Raw genomic sequence first — 16,703 nt, forward strand, 5'->3', positions numbered from 1 at the left:
AAGAAAGATTTGTCAAGAGTTATCAATCTGTCAAACCCGTAGCCTGCTACGCAGGCTATCAAGCCTGTGTCATTTATGAACGCCAGAGAAATAGCATTTTATTCGCATATTACCTAAAATACAATTTACCATATTTTGGTCAATTCAAATATAGTTCTATCAAAAACCATTCAATATCTTTTCTTATGAACAAACATGAGTATTTCGCTCGTTGGCACTTACCGATAGGTACAACTAGTTTAATTTCTGAATGAGGTGCCGAAAATACAACAGTCGCGTGATCGTGAAGTTTGCGAGTTTCCATCGATTCGGCACAGGATGAAAAATTAGACTTAAAAATATTTGAGTGACACTGTAGCCTGCGTAGCTGGCGGGATTCGCGACCGAGTGCAAGTGTTTATTAACGGCGAACGGAAGACCCGAGCTTTCTCGCGCCACGCTAATAATCCCGCCAGCTACGCAGGTTAGCGACACCGTTTCTTGACAACTTTTGTTTGGATACATTGCGGTCCTATATTTAGGGAGAGGATTGTGGGATATTGACAATGATGACGTTTCCAAAATGGCGGAAGGTGGCAGTATTGATGATGTTGGATGGTAAAGTCATCAAAATATTTTGTTTATAGTGGTTTTGAAGCCTTATCTTGATCGCAAATCGTACTCTTAGTCTCTCTTAAAACTGGAAAAATCTTAAATGACCTCTTTCAGGCATACGGACTTAGTTTTGGCGCTTTCAAAACAGAAGGATATCGACAGATTGCGAGAGCTATGTCGGGGACGAAGAATCCCAGCGGAAAATAGAGCAGACGTTTGGAAGGTACTGATCAAATCTTCTATGGTTAAAATTACAGAACTACTCAGGTGTAAATATATATTGAGAAGAGATCTGTTTGCTTTTTAAGGTCTGTCTTAATGTGGTCGGCAAACCAGATGCGTTGTCAAGTTGGGATGGATTACTGGACCTCAATGAACAGGAAATTATTCGGGACGACTGTCGAAAACAAGCGAGTGAGTAGCTTATAATTGTTAATTTTTCACAGCTATTTTACGTTACTTTGTAAGAGCAGACCAAAGCAGTGATTTGTGCTAAGTAGTGGAGCGATTAGCTTTTATCATGTGCTTGAATAGATAATTAAAGACAAGGTTACAAACAAATTGCGTTGAATTGATTTGTTTAGTACACTGCTGGGAACAAAACTCTGCTATGAGATGAAGTAGTTTTCATTTCTCATATCAAATTTTATCATTCGTGTGTTATTTTTAGTTATTATTCTGTTTATGTGGTATCTAATTAGCAATCTTTGGAGCCAAGAGGCGTGAAGTTCGACATGATCATGGAGTCTCTAGCTTTGTAATACCGTGGCCTCATTTATAATTTATGATGAAAAGTTAGAAAGCCTTAGAACGCAATATAGTTCTTAAATATATAGCCACTGAAAAGTTTCTGTGCTTTTTATACCGTACTCCTGCATTTATTACTTTTAACATTATTAGTAAAAATCGTAATCATAATCTTTCAATCTGCTTGACTTTTTACTGCTTCCAGGTTTTTATGCATACAATTAATTCCTTTGTTGTGTTTTGTTTTTATTTGAGAGGCTTTCCTTTTGTGGTTAATTTTGTTTTGTACTGTACTTGAATCTAAACTTAAAGAGCAAGATACTGTATTTTAATTCAAAGAAGATCTGCAGCAACTTGTATAATAATTTTAGTCGTAATATATTATCACTCCAGAATCTGACAGTACCTTAAGGTCGGGACACACTAGGCGACAAATCACTGCAACGAGTCGCAGGGACAAGTTACTGAAACATGTTGCCTGGTGTGACATGGTGCATTTTTGCGACAATGTTTGTCGCTGCGACTGAATTTTGTTACTGCAATCAGTCATGGTATGAATTCGTGCGACTGATCACAGCGACAAAATGAGCGTGTGAACACTTCTGCGACAAGTCGCTGTGACAAAATACAAATTAACCAATGAGAGAGTGTCATGTATTTTTCCTGTATTGAATTGGAAAACTAGTTCACATTCCGCCCGGGGGGGGGGGGGGGACTCCCATATGAAAGTGACGGGGATGCTCGTCGTCTCACTTAGGGGTATAAATTTCGGACTTTGGGTCTCGCTTATCTTTTAGGGGTCTAAAAAAGCTTGAGCCACGCCCAAATTGGTCTCTTTTAGGGGATCTTTTAAAAATTTCCGACGAGCATCCCCGTCCCTTTAATATGGGAGTCCCCCCCCCCTGGGACATTCCGTGTGTGTGCACTGAACAAGCACCTTGTCGCAACAACTTGTTTTGAAGCACTACACCAATAAGGTACTGTGTCCACCCACAAGTTGATATTTATTTCAACATTATTTTTTCCAGCTAAACTTCGGCTGCCAGAAGATGAAGCTGAGGAGGTGGCAAGAGACATGGAAGGCATTATAACATTCTACTGCAAGTCTCGTAATGAGAAATATAATTCTACTAGCGGCCTAACAGAGGTGCTTGCACCTTTTATGATGCTTGAGCTTCCCATGAATGATGTATACAACTGTTTTTATGCAATGCTTTACAAATATATCCCCAGGTAACAACTTGATTGTGATGCTTTATCTTCATTCCATTTTACAGTCCTTTGTGATCCATGCTTTATATACTACTATAATATTATTCTGCTTACTGTATTTTTCTTCTATGCTAGTTCCAAGAATGAAAAAAAAAATACAAGCAACGTCATCATGGGGATGACTTTTTTTGTTCTCTTAACCTTTATACTTGATGAAAATTGTTATAAATTAATTTACACTGATTGTATTCTTTTACAAATTGATAATGTAATTGGTTTTTAATTGCTGACTGTTTACTAAACTAGAAATTGTACCACAATATTGTGCACGCATTGTCCTTGAGAGGGAAACTTATTCTTGATTTTTGGCTTTAATACCTCAAACTGTTCTGAGGGGGGAGGAACAGGAGAGTAAATCTCCCTCCTCCCTACTTTTTGCGCCAATTTCTCCCTCCTCCCTATTTTTTTGAGCCAAAATTTCTCCAGGCTCCTTCCTAATTTTTTTGGCCATTTCTCCCTCCTCCCTATTCTGTACCTCCCCCCTCTGTTCTGAATTGATATTGATTTACAGTGTATGCGATGATGTATTAATAATCACTTGTTTGCATCAGACATTTCAAACAGCTTATTTTGTATGTCTCCCCACCTTATTAAAGCCCTTATTATTTGTGTATTTTTTTTTCTGGCTTGGATTCTTGGCTTTGCGATGTTAGTACCATGTCTTGACTATGTCTCCAACTCAAATATTTATTGTACCCACAGGGCTGCAAATAATTTTTTTCACTTGAAAGGACATATGCCCTACTTAGACACCATCTTGGTTGAACAAAACAAAATTGTGGTCAGACATCACCAAAAACAAAGGGTTACCGGTAAATTTTATTCATTGTTGCCGTAAAATGTTTTACGATAAAAAAAGACCACAATTGGGAATTCGTCGGACATGAGCAAAGCTTGGTCAGCCAATGTCCGATGACCGACTGTTATTTGCAGCCCTGTACCCAGGGTACAATTGAACCATAATGTAAACATGCATGGAGGTGTTGATGATACATACTGTAGACTGGAACAAAGTTTGCTTACTAGAATTAAATGTATTTTTGCAGAGATTGTGTACGAGATGGGAAGCCGTTTCATCTTTTTAGACTTCTTCTGCAGTACCATGATCCTGAACTGTGCTCTTTCTTAGAATCAAAGAAACTCTGGCCTGACATGTACTGTCAGAGATGGGTAAGTTTATAAAAGACATTCATTCAAGTTTAAAAACATCATGTATGGTTTGCATTATTTTGTTTCATGTATTGGTTCTAAGAGATTGCACGAAGAACTGTATTGTTGCATCTTTCTTAGTTCTGTTAATACTTTTACATAGACAATGAAATGTATAACTTGATACTAATAAATATTCTATTCTCTTCAAGTTACGAAGCCTCTTCATGGTTGCATGTGAAACAGAAGTGTTAAGAACCATATGGGATTTGTACCTTCTGGAAGCTGACCCTTTTTTGGTCTTCTTCCTCATGCTTGTAATGGTCATTAATGGCAGGTAAGATGTCATAAGTACCTCTTGTACAATGCATTAGGCATACATGTACTTGTAGGTAGCACTTGGGACAAGTGTGCTGAATGCTGCAAGTAAAGATCAGTTTCAGTCAACACCACAAATGATGAGGGCAGCGCTAAAAAATGTGGCATTCCCTCATCCTTTTTATTCCAACTTGCCTGATGGGTAAGGGTCTGTGCAAGTCATCTGTTCACTATTAAATAATAGAAATGTAAACTAAGATAAGCATGCAACAGCCCTGGGCACACAAAGTTTGAGAGCTGCATGTCTGAAGGCCAAGGTGGAATTCAGGTTGTTTTTGAGCCCTGGACCAGAGAAGGCAAATATAGTACTATGGTAAGATGAGGCCTTCCAAAGGGGGTAGCAGTGTCACAATGTTTCATGTTTCTGAGAACCCATGTCACCTAGCCAACAGCTGTAAATGTCGCTGGCGTTTCCCCCAATTGTGTTGCTGTCGCATTGTGTTGCTGTCGCATTTCAGTGCTGTAATGATGTTGCTTGTCGCTGTTAAAATGTTCCTGTGTCCCCAGTATTCAGGTTCATGTCACTTTTACCACTTGGAAGGCCTCCTAGATCCTGTCTTGGAGCAGATTACTTCAGAAAAATAAATGGCATTTTGATGAAAGAAAGACAGTGAACCAGAACATGATATTTCAAGCTGTTTGATCTCCATTTCACAAATAGAACCAGACAAAGAGTCGAGCCCTTTTCTCTCATTAGACAGTGTTGCTAAGCAACAGTGGTTTCTGCTACTGATAAAGCCACTGCACCCCCCCCCCCCCCTCCCACACACACACATTGGAAGCAGATAAATTATCATTAACTCTTGCTTTTAAAAATATTGTTTTAGAGACATGCTGCTTGAGATGGAACATGAGAATAAAACTGAACTACTAGGTGAGGAACAATGATCGTATTTATGTATAGTGCTGTTCAAAGGATCATTTATAGTGCAGATAATTTGGGCTACAACTTTGTTGCATGTGACAAGGCTGCCACATACAGTTGAATCCCGATAACTCGAACCCTCAGTAACTCTAACTCCTGCTAACTCGAACCTTTTTCAATTTCTCTTCAGGTCATTTTCTCACCAATTTTACCCTCGATAACTCGAACTCACCATATCTCGAACCTTTTTCGATTTCCCTTGAAGGTTCCAGTTATCGGGATTCAACTGCAAATTGTTTCATATAAATCAAACCTACAACTTTCAGCCAATTGTCTCTTTTGATGCAAGAAATGTTGCATACCGGTAATTTTGAAACATCCTTTCTGAAACAATCACAGCCTTAGACTTTTTATGTTACAAGGTTTTAGCATGGCATGAGCAGTGCATGGTTAAAAGGCTGCAGATTTGTGACTCATTCAAATTTAAAAGATTTGTATGGAAAATGCCAATCTGGCCTGCCTAGCCTTGTTTTCATGTTTTTGGCAATATAAATGTCCCTGTAACTTCCCATTGGATAAAAGTAAACTAAAGCCTTTAATCTTCATACACTGATTTACTTAAGGTCACACAGGACCCTTGCAATCATTATGTATGTATTTATTGCCAACGAGTCAGCCCTTCTGGAAGACCAGATGCATGACAATATGGTCTCAGATAACAAAGAGGTTTCAAATCTGTTCGATTGTAAAAGCCAAAATTCCCGAACTAGACATTGAAATACGAAAGAAACTTGAATTAACTTTGTTTAGAATTTAATTTCATTTAAGATGAATGCAAGAAATGCATTCCAAAGCTTCGAAAATTTCGAAGTCATACAAATTTGCATGCGTAATTAAGTTAGGTCTGGCTATAAAGAAAACAACACGGATTTGGTTTCGTGGTGATTTTATGGATCAGAAGAGAGCTATTTAGAGTTTTTTCGTTTCTCGAATTTAGAAAATAAATGCCCTATACTTCATGTTTTTCCTGGATTGTCCGGCGTTTTTTTCTCGGGCAACCGGACGTTTAATTTTCCTAAAAGCTGCAACAAAGCAACGTGACATTTGAAACGTTAACGTCACACATTGTGCGTGATGAATTATTCTCGGAACGGTGGTAGTATAATAAAATAAACTTGTTCCATCTTTGGCCACACAACTTGTCCGACAGGGATTTACCTTTTAAAACCTCAAATTTTTTGGATACTTATGTGTTGAGTGGATTTTACTGCAGTGTGGGAAGTTTGAATTTATTTGTTTTGACAAATTTTGTAAATGTGTGCTTTTTGTTCGTAATTTATTTTCCGAGTTCAGTGGCTCATAGCCACTTTGATTAAGGTCATTATAATTAAGACCTATAGGACTTTAAAACAGCGGAAATCTTTCCAAAATAGCGGCATCGAACAACAGTGGCTTGAAACTCTCAAATAACATGGATTTTACAAAATTTCTCACTAAATCTTCACAACTTTGGTATCATGTAGAACTCCTTTCTCATTTTATTTAGCCTTCACAAAATCGCATTTTATTCCAGAAACATTCAAGATTTTCAAAGAAAACGCGAAATGTTTATTGATCGGACCAAAATCATAAAGCGTACTTTCAGCCAAACATTTACAATTATCCTCCCTTCTTCTCTCCCGTTGTACTCGTTGGCATTTCTACCGATAGGTACCACTAGTCTAAAGAGTATGCACAAACTGCGACGACTGAAGCCGACAACAAACAAAATATTCATGAGAAATATTGTTTTCTTAAAGTTCTTTGTACAAGTAATTACTAGTTATTGTTCTCAGCTTTGTGCCCCGTACGCTGGAACAAAGCGAATTATCATTATAAGATTCACAGCTTTAAATTTAGCACACGTTTAATATTGTAAACATTGACTCGGAAGGTCTTCGGAAGCGTAAAAACCTGCAATTTTGTGTCCAAGTTTTCTCCGCCGATATAGAGTTTCAGGAGTTGATTCGTGAGGAACATAAACTTGGTGTACTCTATTGTGTTCTGACAAGAGCGAATTTTGAAACGTCCTTCTCAAAATGAAGACAGAACGTTTCAAAGTTAAGATTTAACATTTTTACTACCTTAGGAGCCATTATCTTCTAGTAGTTTTTGAAATCGAAAATTTCGTTCTTGTCAGAACACAAAAGAGGTTATGATTTATCTTTAGGTTATAAAATCATTTAGTTTGGTGTGCTGTTCTTGCTGAAAACTTGGACACAAAGTCACATTATCTGCAGTTAAACTTTTAACTTAGTACACTGATTTTTCCCATTCCATCTTGTTACCCAGGCTTAACATTTTATCCAACAATGTTTTAATCTATAATAAAAGCAGTAGTACTTACTGGAAAGTTTTATTGAAAATAAGTGATCACAATTAACGGTCAACTGGAATACACTGTCAGGTTAAAATAGTCCTATGTTGTAATGCTGTTCTTTGCTTTTATGTCGTTTCAGAGACAATATCCTCAATTCCTCTACAGTTAGAGGAAGATGACATTGAAGACTTCTGTTCCTTGGCTCAGTATTATATGTCAAGGACACCGCAGTCATTTAGAAAGGTTAGAACTAGCTCATTGGAAATCATTAGCGAATAATCTGCTAGCAGATTATTCACTAATCTGTAGGCTGTGCGGATTCCCAGAATTCGCTGTAGGCTCTTAGCCAATGAAAAGACAGCTAGTGACTACAATGTATAATAATCATAGATATTAGTAGCACATAGATTTAGAAAGGACAGAATTATCCATGCACAAAACTGTTCTTGTTGGAGTCAGTAATTTATGTGTTTGGTGCAGCTGTACTGATTTATTCGAAATTGTACATGCATATTATATGTAGGGTAATTGACTCTAGTTAAAAGACATGGTAAAGCTAGTGGCCCATCAGGCCAGAGCTTATCCCGGCTTCTGTAGCATTAAGCAACTAGGAGTATTTCTACTTCCTCTGGATGGGATGCCAGTCCATCGCAGGGTTACCCCAGCATTAAATTTGCCAGTACCCATTTATACACCTGGGTAGAGAGAGGCACTATGCGAGTAAAGTGCCTTGCCCAAGAATACAGTATGTTTGAAGAACAAGAGATTGCAGTGGACTGTAAATCACAAGCCACAGCTAGGCAAGTGATTCAAAATGTTTTGGAGTGTTTTTTGAACTTTTTTTGAACCAATCAATGATAAGGCGTGGTAGTTTCCATGTAAGTTTACCAGTATGATAAGCAGTATGGGGAGCAGGGGTGGCGTAGTGGTGAGAGCGCTCACCTCCCACCAATATATGTGGCCCGAAGTTCCATTGCCGGACTCTGCGTCTTATGTGGGTTGAGTTTGTTGTTGGTCTCGTCCTTGCTCCGAGGGTTTTTCTTCGGTTTTCCTCTCTCCACAAAAACCGACACTTCCAAATTCCAATTTGATCGGGAAATTATACACGGCCCCACAAGCATATTATTATAGCTTTAATCCTCCACGTGTGTAAATAAATGTAATTTATTATTAAATTATATATTTGTTTCCATGTTAAGGTTACCAGTATGATAATCAATGACTATTAACCAGTCAGAGTGCATGCATCATGAATCTTAAGTTACTGCCAGTGTAAAAGTCAACAGATTTTAAATATGACATGTACTATGAGTAATGTGGACATGTGTTGCTTTGTTTTACTTTGCAGGATTATTATAACCAGCTATTTGGTATCAAAACAATCAATTCCAACAGTGTTTCTCAAGCTCTTTGTTTACCAGTTTCTGTGTCAGAACTAGTTGAAGCAAATCAATCTTCCAGGGTAAGTTTTTTAGTTCCCTCTTAACTTGTATGCAAAATGATAGCCTTATAAATCTAAAAATTAATAGCAAGGCCCAACATTAATGGTACACAACAAGTCACAGACTAGTAAAAAAATCATTTCTGGTGTTAGTTGACTTTGTATAAATTTTTCAACTGCGTTATAATGATTATGAAGTTTCATCAAGTAAAAACAAAGAAAATCATAACCATGACTCACAGTGATTTGGACTAGATTTTTTACAATTTTATTTCTTCATTTACTCTTTATTTTAAGTTTCAGTTGAGAAAATAATATATAACACTTTTTTAATCAAATTTCTTCAAAAAATAATTATAATTATTCAGATGCTCTGCTGCATGTCATACTTCTCAGTGATGAAACAGTCCCTCGTGTTTGATACACAGTGGAATAATAATCTCAATATTAAACTCCAACCCTCAGTAACTTGATCCCCTATAACTCTTACCTTTTTGAATTTCCCTTGAAGATTCAAGCTATCGGAATTCAACTGTATATTGTTGAACAAATAGCTTTTGTCCTTGTGCTGACATTCATACAAAATGTAAAGCACTGTTTCACCACCACCATGCTGTGTTAGCATCACACTACAGATTAAGAATAAGCATAGATGCATTAAGTGCACTGCAAGCTATGCCACTACATTTTTTTCTTGTTTTTCAGAAGGATGGTGTGAGGTTCTTTGTAGTTGACTGCAGGCCTGCAGATCAGTATAACAGTGGCCATCTTCCCACTGCTTTTCACTTGGATGCTAACCTGGTGAGAACAGAACAGTACTTGTCACATACATGTTGTGGTTTAAATTTATGTTTGGTTCAAAATTTTTCAAACCATTTTAAATTTTATTTTTCTTTGTCTCAGATTCATTTTTGTAATCTGAAACAAAGGGAAATAAAAATCCAACTGGTTTAAAAAGTTTTAAAACAAAGGTAAATTTGAACTACAACATACATCTGGGTGTTTTACATGAGCTTTGATATGCCTATTTAAAATTTATACAACCATAAAATACAAGAAAATGTTAGCATACAGGCTGCATTCGAGACTTAATAAGGGAGTTAAAACGTTAAGCAAAGACAGTATAAAAGGGCCTGGTCTGCCCATTTTCATACCAAGTTGTCAATCGACTACCAAAGCGTAAGCAAAACTTTTTATATATGATTTTTTGGAAAAATATGATTCAACTGATGCAGTATGAAATATTTTTGGTTTTTTAAGATAGTAAGTATGTGGGGCACTTGAGTCTGCAACATGTGAAAACCAATTTGCATTTCATACCAAATACAGTGTAGGTGTGAACTGTAAGGGGTGCAATCCATTTTGTAGCGACATGTTTTGGGTACTATGAGGGCTTAATGCTGTTTGAGTGACATAATTCCTCTGGTTTATTGCAGATGTTGCAAGCTCCATCAGAGTTTGCCACAGCAGCCAATGCATTGTTTGCCACCCAGCAGCAGTCTATTGAGGCAGGTTCTGCAGCAAGTGGTGAACACCTGTGTTTCATTGGCTCAGGACGTGAAGAAGAAGATCAGTATGTTCACATGGTCATTGCTAACTTCCTTCAGGTAGCAACACAAATTATGTAACATAATGTATACTAGGAACATTAAGATAACATAACAAAACTTAATGTAAAGCTGGTTTAGTCACAGCAGAAAAAGGTTTCAAAATAATAACTTTTGCAGAAAACTGGAAACTTGGAGGTGGCCAAAAATTAACAACCTGGCTTGCTAATTTCATCACACGCTTTTAAAAAAAATGTTATTTCAATAATTCTGTTTTACTTTTGGCTCAATTGACGCTAAAGTGTTTTAAAACACGGCATTAACTTATCTTGCACTGGTTTGATCTTGGTTCTTTTTTGTTTCCAGAAAAAGTCCAAATATGTCAGTATTGCACATGGAGGGTACCAAGGTATGATTTTGTCTTTCCAACTTGGGCTGTGATTGTACCAAAAGTTCAGTGAAAGGCACTTGTACTGCACCTTTTTCGTATTTTGTCAATAACAGATAACTAAATATTTAAATTGCATTGCAATACTTCATTTTTCAATATAATTTTCTTCACTTGGTAACTTATAAGTTTAAAGAGCTTATAAATAAGTAGCAGAGAACTGGAGAGCAGCCTGTTAAGCTTACTGGTATTTCTGTTTCGATGTCAGCCCTGCATGAACTGTTGTCTGACAACTTATCATCTGGACTGGCAGACCACACACCAAACACCTGTATTGTGTGTACACCAGAGGCTTTCTCAGAAGATGAGGTAAGTGAACTGCTAATAAACATGGATCAAGGGAAAGGACTGGAGGAGAAGGGATGAGACAAGATGAGAAGAAAAGGACAGGGAATGAAGGGGAAGGAAGGATTAACTCTCCTTTCTTCTCATTACTTCATCATCTTCTGTTATCTTTCCTTCTGTTCTCTGCCCTGCATTAGCCTACCTTACCCTACCTACCCTTTCCTACCCTTCCCTTTCCTGCTTTACCCTTCCTTTCCCTACCCAAGCCTACTTTACCATACCTATCCAATACATGTACCCTACCCTGTCTTCCCCGTCCCTACCCTACCTGCCCTTAACTAACCTTCCCTACCCTGACTTTGTTAGTAACTTTCAAGAAGTACCGGTAACTTATTAGGTCAAAGAGGCATGGCATGTGATAATTGCACAAACTTTTTATACCGTATTTCTGTTGAAAATGTTAACTTGAAAGCAAATTATTATTAATACTGCTATAAGGTGAAAGATCTGTAGAGAATATCTAATAAGTTTTATTTGGATGGTAACCTTGGCTTGATTGTTTCTAGAGTTATCATGAACTATCTAGAGGTGAACAGAGCCCAAGTGACTCCAGAGTAAGTTATCCCTAACAGTTTTCTTTGTGCTTTAGAGAACATCTTAATCCACCATGTTAAAGATTATTCACTGTTACACTATATCACAGAGAGATAATGATCAAAGAACCAGAGGTGACTCAAGTACTGTTTGATCATAGGCGTACGGGCACTTTATGACCTGGGAGGGCGAGACCTTTTTGCCCGAAAAAAAAAAAAAAACGTCAATTGAAAGCTGAATAAAGAGGACTATAAAATGGACAAAAAACGTGCATTGAAATAGTCGTGTATAAACCTTGCCTTCTTCGAAAATATTTTATTCATTCGCTCTAGTTCAACAGAACTTAAAGTATTTTGGGGGAGCCAATTTTTATTGCTTTTCCCCCACTTGTCGTTGAAAGTTATACAAAAGCGTGTGAGACATTCAGGGATTAATGGGTTAAAACATTTCGTTGAAAGTTTTGAGCTAGCCCTGAGAACTTAATATTTGAGTCAAAAAGATCAAAGCTGGATCCACCGCGTGCAAACGCTCAAGCTAAGGAAAAGCTGATTGCGACTGAATCACTAACTGAGTGGCCACGCTGAATTTGCGAGAAATCTTGAACATGATTATGGCAAATTGCGAGAGGAAACGAAAGCAAATGAATGAGAAATTTGGACTTTTGAACCACAAAGTTTGCTATATTTCCAATACTTTTTCTGTTGATGTAATTCATTTTGAACGTAATGTTGAGAATTGTCTGCTTATTTTCTATTTTTTTCTCCAGGCTTATTGCCCGAATTCTAACCATTTTGCCCGAAAAATTTTGGCCCTGGGGTGCTGCAGCCTTCCCCCCCCCCCCCAGCTTTGTACGCCTATGTGTTTGATTATGGTTAACGTTGCTGACCCTTTAATTAGTTCAAACAACTTCTTGTTGTTGTTGTTTTGTTTGTTTTGTTTTGCAGTAGTCATGACAAGAATACTAAATGCTGTTTCAGAATTTATAGTTTTGCCAACATTTCTAATAAAATTCAGTATTTTCCACAGTGTAAGCTAGTGTAGCAATACTCAGTCATTCCTGCCTGTCCTTATATACAGGGTGGCCTGGTCAGCATGTTGTCCTCTGCTATCAAATCAGGAACCCATGTTAGAGAGAAAATAGGAAAATATATTGCTGATTCACACCAGCCTGTAGAAAGGTAAGACTGCACTGCCCAAAAATATGATATGTCTGCACATTGGTTATAATTTATCACTGTGATTGCAATGAAAGAAATGGCCTAGATGTATGAAAAGTACCAATAATTGTAAAATGTTTTATTTCCATTTTAACAGACATGTTAGTGATAAAGACAGACAGAGCAAGCTGTATAGGAATGTACAACCCGTGTTCAGTATTGATGACGAGGATGAAGATGGAGGTAAAGGTTTTATTGTTGAATAGAATAGTCATAGATAGCATGAAGCTGTATTGAATCTAAGTGTGAATTTTTTTTTTCTGAAACATTGCTGGAAATAGACCAATTTCGATATACACTGTACTAAAATTCTAACATTGCGCCGAGTCTTAGAGGACTAGAACAAAAAAGTACATGTAGTAGTTGTTCATCCCTAAAGATAGAGGGGAATGCCCTGGACCAAATTTTTGTTCCCGAAAAATGTGGACAACTCTTCATTCATGTGGGAATGCTTAGTACGCCACTGGCTGTTCTGTGGCTTACTGTATACACGTAGTCAGCATAACAGCTGGAGGGACTCTCCTGCAACATTTACTGGACATGACGAAAACTCTGATTATTTTGCACCAGATAATAACAGTGCTAGCTCAGAGGAAGAAACAAGAAAGGAAGCAGTGAACATAGATACCTGGCTTCATCGCAAGGATGTTGTAGCATCGTTCAGGTGCCACCAAATAGTGCGCAATGGATTCTTAACACCAAGGTAATGTAAACCAAAACTTCCCTCGTTTTTTAAAAAAGAAAGTCTGAAGGAGTAAACTGGAAACTGTTTTTTTCTCTGAAAAAATGGGATTTGGTTCACTGGGAGTAGGAATCACTATCAACAAATGGGAATGTGAATGGGATTTGGGCAACAAAATTAATAGGCTGGGAAATGGGTTTTTTCATCACCACCCTTCACGACCCTCAAAGAATAGTTAGCAGCAGAACATAACAGAGAAGTTGAGGAGGGTGGGTGCTAAAAACCGGATTAAGATTATTTTTGGTGTGCGTACATGGACAGGTAAGCTTATCTAGGAGGGAAGAGGAGGGGTGGGTGGACCTTATAATTGAATAACCTATTTTGACATTTTCTATTTGCAGCTATATACTCCTTACGGATGTTCAAATGTTTATTTTACGAGAGATCCCCAAGAGAGATGGCTGGGCATACATTCAAAACAGGCATCATTTAACTTCAGTGGTAAAAATCACCTCTAAAAGAAGGCATCCTGACTTAATAACATTTAAATATGGAACAAGCGATGGTGAGACCATTGAAGTCGCCGAAACAGAGAGATATATTATTCCTAATGCAAAAAAAGCAACTCAGAAGATCAAAGATAGAATACTTAAGTTAGTTGACGAGCATTAATATTATAATGATTGAAATTATTCTTATTTATGATTGGTTTTCAATATGGCCATTTCTTGTTTTCTCAAGCCTTGTGAGTTGCGTCACGAAAATTATCGAGAAAAGAAACTTGGTTAGCAAGTATTAATGATTCTTAATGCTCATCACTGTATCAAATACACTGTGAGTGAGCCAGTGATGCAGAAAACGAGAAATGCCATTTTTCCCTACATTACCTCAACTGTGCGTGTACTGTTGATAGTGATAATGCCAAGTTAAATTATTAAAAATTTTATACAAATAACTAAATTCGTCATAAAACTAATTTAAGTGCCAGATGCGAAAGGCTGTTATCCCTTTTATACAAACCAATTATTTTGAGTTATTTCTGATTTTGACTGTAAGAGTGACTGGTTTTTCTGCCAACATCCAGAAGCATTGATTGGTGCATGTTTCGTGTAGACAAAAGAAAGGTTGCTTAAAAACCAACTCTGTTACTAACTTTTCTTTATGATAACAGTTCTTCTCTGTAAACCTTTTCGAGGTTGCATACAAGGAGAAAAATGTATGTTGTATGAGCTTTGAATGATGTTGATAGTTTTAGAGTAGATTGGTACCATGTGTAGGCTCAATTACCAGCTGCCGTTTGGGAAAATGAGCCTGGAGACTGCAATCAAGACACCGGCAGAAAATGAGCCCATCCAATGTACATTCACCACAGATGTGTAGCTCTCATTGACATTTTCATTTTGTGCTTTGTGTCAGTGTCATTTATAAGAGGTGTGAGTGTGAATGGTTAAATTATGTGAATAAGAATGACAAGAAACAAATTATTAATGAACAGCATTATAAAATCAGTTATTAACTTCTTAGTTTTCGATCCATGCTAAATGACTACGTAAGGCAAGCTTAAATTCTGTTTATTTATAGTAAAAAGGAAATGGGTAGCATTTAAATTTCAGAGTGCTGACTTGCTTCAATAAAAATGTGGTTGTCTGAAATTTTGGTCAGATTTGGGTTACAGTGTAGCAAGAACACACACACACACACACGTGCCCCCTTTCACATACCCAGATAGCCTGAATTTTGGCTGTGAAGTTCCAGGGCCATTGGAGTCTCTTTGCCAGTGAGACCTTCCCGCAACTCCAGGCCTGTTTATACGATAAAAAGGTGTCCCTACCAACTGAGCCAAAAATTGGCCCTCCCAGTTTCACAGTTCCCCCGTATATCCAGACTTACCCCTGGTAGGCAAGTCAATCTGTTTACATGGAAATAGTTTGCTGAGCCCCAGGGTTACTCTACCTTCAACGCGAGTGACCCTTCACAGCCAGGGTCACACTACCCCCTTTGTGATTGCAGATGTTTGCATGAGTGTTTCGTAGTGTCATATTAGGAATAAAGGGATACTGGAATAAGATATCAAACACAAGAGTGGGTTTTGTCACATTTCCAAACAGAGAGGAGAGTTGAAAATATGACGCACAGCAGAGTAGTTTTGACGAGCTTTCTGGTGTTTGGAAATGTGATGAAACCATCTCCAGTGTTCCGTGCAGTCCCACCCGTAGAGAAGCCCAACAACATCTCTACAAGTGACAGGGTGTACCCTGCAGGAGGGGCACTCCCCTATATGGCCTATACGGGGACATGCCGCTGGATAGGGTATGGTTTTTGACTCCTCCGGCCCTGAACAGGGTATATAATTTCAAGCTCTTCTGTCCTAAACAGGGCCTGAGCCTGTCCTAGACAGGGTATGGCTGCAAAACTGTCATTGGGTATTTACATTGTTTTCGTTTTCACTTCAATGAAAAGCATATTTTAATTTGCTGGGATCGGTGTTCGCATTACAATGCTTGGAATATCGCATATGGGACGCAATCACAATAAAGAGTAAATGATTGTCCTTTGTACCTATACCCAAACATAGGTCAAGTACCCCCCCCCCCACCCTGGGGGGGGGAACATGCAAATTATTATTTTTGGCAAAGACAGACGTTCAAATCACACAAAGTTCAGGTTCTGCCAACTTACATATACTTGCAGTCACTTTCCTCATGCAACTTTTCAGTAGCAGGCGAACAGGCTCCCTAGTGGGGTATGGGGCAAACACAATGGACAAGTGCATTTTTCCCCACTAGGGCATTCTCCCATCTTCCTACCGAGGCCACACTTAGCTCTGTCTTCCCTATTTTTGTTGCCCTATACACCACTAGGGAGCCTGTTCACGGGACTTATTAGAAATTTTTCAGGCATTCATGGTTTAAGTTTAAAGTAAAACTTTATTTGTAGACTTATTTATAAGAATGACAAAAGTGACAAAAATTACGACATGTAGCATCACCAAGTTTGACACTAAATTTTTATTGTTTCATTCTAAAACCTAAAAGTACAAAGAAGCAAAATATTATACCAAAGAAATTTGATGTGGTCCTGGGTTTTTTTCCAAGTTCCAAAAAAGTTTTTCTGCTATCCAAAAA

At 37.8% G+C, this 16,703-nt stretch overlaps 1 protein-coding gene across 2 annotated transcripts; it reads left to right on the forward strand.

Annotated features, from left to right (window-relative positions):
- The first annotated feature begins 553 nt into the window (after nucleotides 1-553).
- Nucleotides 554-15,230, forward strand: LOC144662713 (TBC1 domain family member 23-like). 2 transcript variants are annotated; one of them, XM_078523588.1, is made up of 18 exons: nucleotides 554-597; nucleotides 709-817; nucleotides 903-1,008; nucleotides 2,370-2,574; nucleotides 3,660-3,783; nucleotides 3,975-4,099; nucleotides 4,968-5,014; nucleotides 7,504-7,607; nucleotides 8,713-8,826; nucleotides 9,511-9,606; nucleotides 10,242-10,412; nucleotides 10,719-10,761; nucleotides 11,009-11,109; nucleotides 11,652-11,699; nucleotides 12,757-12,857; nucleotides 12,994-13,079; nucleotides 13,467-13,599; nucleotides 13,980-15,230. In XM_078523588.1, the coding sequence occupies exons 1-18, from the start codon at nucleotides 563-565 to the stop codon at nucleotides 14,248-14,250; spliced, it is 2,019 nt and encodes a 672-aa protein (XP_078379714.1). In that variant the 5' UTR covers nucleotides 554-562; the 3' UTR covers nucleotides 14,251-15,230. The 2 variants fall into 2 exon arrangements, with proteins under 2 accessions (XP_078379714.1, XP_078379715.1); XM_078523589.1 differs by having other exon boundaries at nucleotides 9,514-9,606.
- Nucleotides 15,231-16,703: the final 1,473 nt, after the last annotated feature.

This window comes from Oculina patagonica, chromosome 8 (assembly GCF_052425735.1).
Source record: "Oculina patagonica isolate OP01 chromosome 8, crgOcupat, whole genome shotgun sequence".
Taxonomy (NCBI): Eukaryota; Metazoa; Cnidaria; class Anthozoa; order Scleractinia; family Oculinidae; genus Oculina; species Oculina patagonica.

What these genes read in the sequence shown, in the direction of transcription:
- LOC144662713 (XM_078523588.1), top strand. Translation starts at nt 563, where the DNA reads ATGGCGGAAGGTGGCAGTATTGATGATGTTGGATG. An exon ending in TCATTGCTAACTTCCTTCAG is followed by an intron (nt 10,413 to 10,718) that starts GTAGCAACACAA and finishes TTTTGTTTCCAG; the next exon opens with AAAAAGTCCAAATATGTCAG. An exon ending in TGACGAGGATGAAGATGGAG is followed by an intron (nt 13,080 to 13,466) that starts GTAAAGGTTTTA and finishes ATTTTGCACCAG; the next exon opens with ATAATAACAGTGCTAGCTCA.